Source organism: Arachis ipaensis, chromosome B10, assembly GCF_000816755.2.
Source record: "Arachis ipaensis cultivar K30076 chromosome B10, Araip1.1, whole genome shotgun sequence".
NCBI classification, from domain to species: Eukaryota; Viridiplantae; Streptophyta; class Magnoliopsida; order Fabales; family Fabaceae; genus Arachis; species Arachis ipaensis.
In genome coordinates, this window is record NC_029794.2 from 132170022 (window position 1) to 132170977 (window position 956).

Genomic DNA, 956 nt, shown 5'->3' on the forward strand with positions numbered 1-956 from the left:
TAAACTACACATACAACTGATTTTGTATATTCAGTTCTGAACATGGTATATATTCATATTTGTGTGACACAGGTGAGCAACATCATCATACATGGGATTCACATCCATGATTGCAAGCCAACAGGGAACACAAACATTAGAGACTCACCAGAACATTCTGGGTTTTGGACGGTCTCAGATGGTGATGGAGTGTCCATATTTAACTCAAAGCATATATGGGTTGATCATTGCTCCTTGTCTAATTGCCGTGATGGTCTCATTGATGCCATTCATGGATCCACAGCTATAACCATCTCCAACAACTACATGACCCATCATGACAAGGTCATGCTTTTGGGACACAGTGATTCCTACACACAAGACAAGGACATGCAGGTTACCATTGCATTCAATCATTTTGGTGAAGGCCTTGTCCAAAGAATGCCAAGGTATGTATGTCTTTAAATACATGTAATTCATTATTATCATTCCACTCTGTTTTATTTCATCCAGTTATATGAAAAGTTATCTTTCCTTTGAAAATGAAAGTCTTAGATGCATTCCTCTTTTAAAAATAATTATTAATTTACAGACTAATTTCAACTATTTACATTAAATACACAATGAAAATGAAAAATAAAGAGATCTTGTGAATGTGTACTATTACAATTTTCAAGTGTTTCAGAAATATTGATGTTCTAAAAATTTTAGTCATTGATCTCAATTATATATATATTTTATAACAAAAATTAATTTTATTATTACATTCTATTCTGTCATCATAAAGCAAAGACAATTAGAAAATTGTTAGAATTATTGGTATATATAACGTGTATAAAATAGGTGATAATTTAATAATACTTAAACTAGTAAACGTTGCAAATCAAATTAAAGTCGCATTAGAATATTCAAACCCCCTATTTTTCAACAAATTAGACTCCACATTTTTTATATCACAGGAGACTAACCCTACTAAA

General features: G+C 31.2%; 1 protein-coding gene across 1 annotated transcript in view; it reads left to right on the plus strand.

Moving 5' to 3' along the window:
- Positions 1–956, plus strand: part of LOC107623851 (pectate lyase) — a 3168-nt gene that overhangs the window by 1294 nt on the left and 918 nt on the right. The window contains exon 3 of the mRNA XM_016326246.2: positions 73–428. Coding sequence (XP_016181732.1) covers positions 73–428 — 356 coding nt within the window. The remainder of the gene's footprint in view (positions 1–72; positions 429–956) is intronic.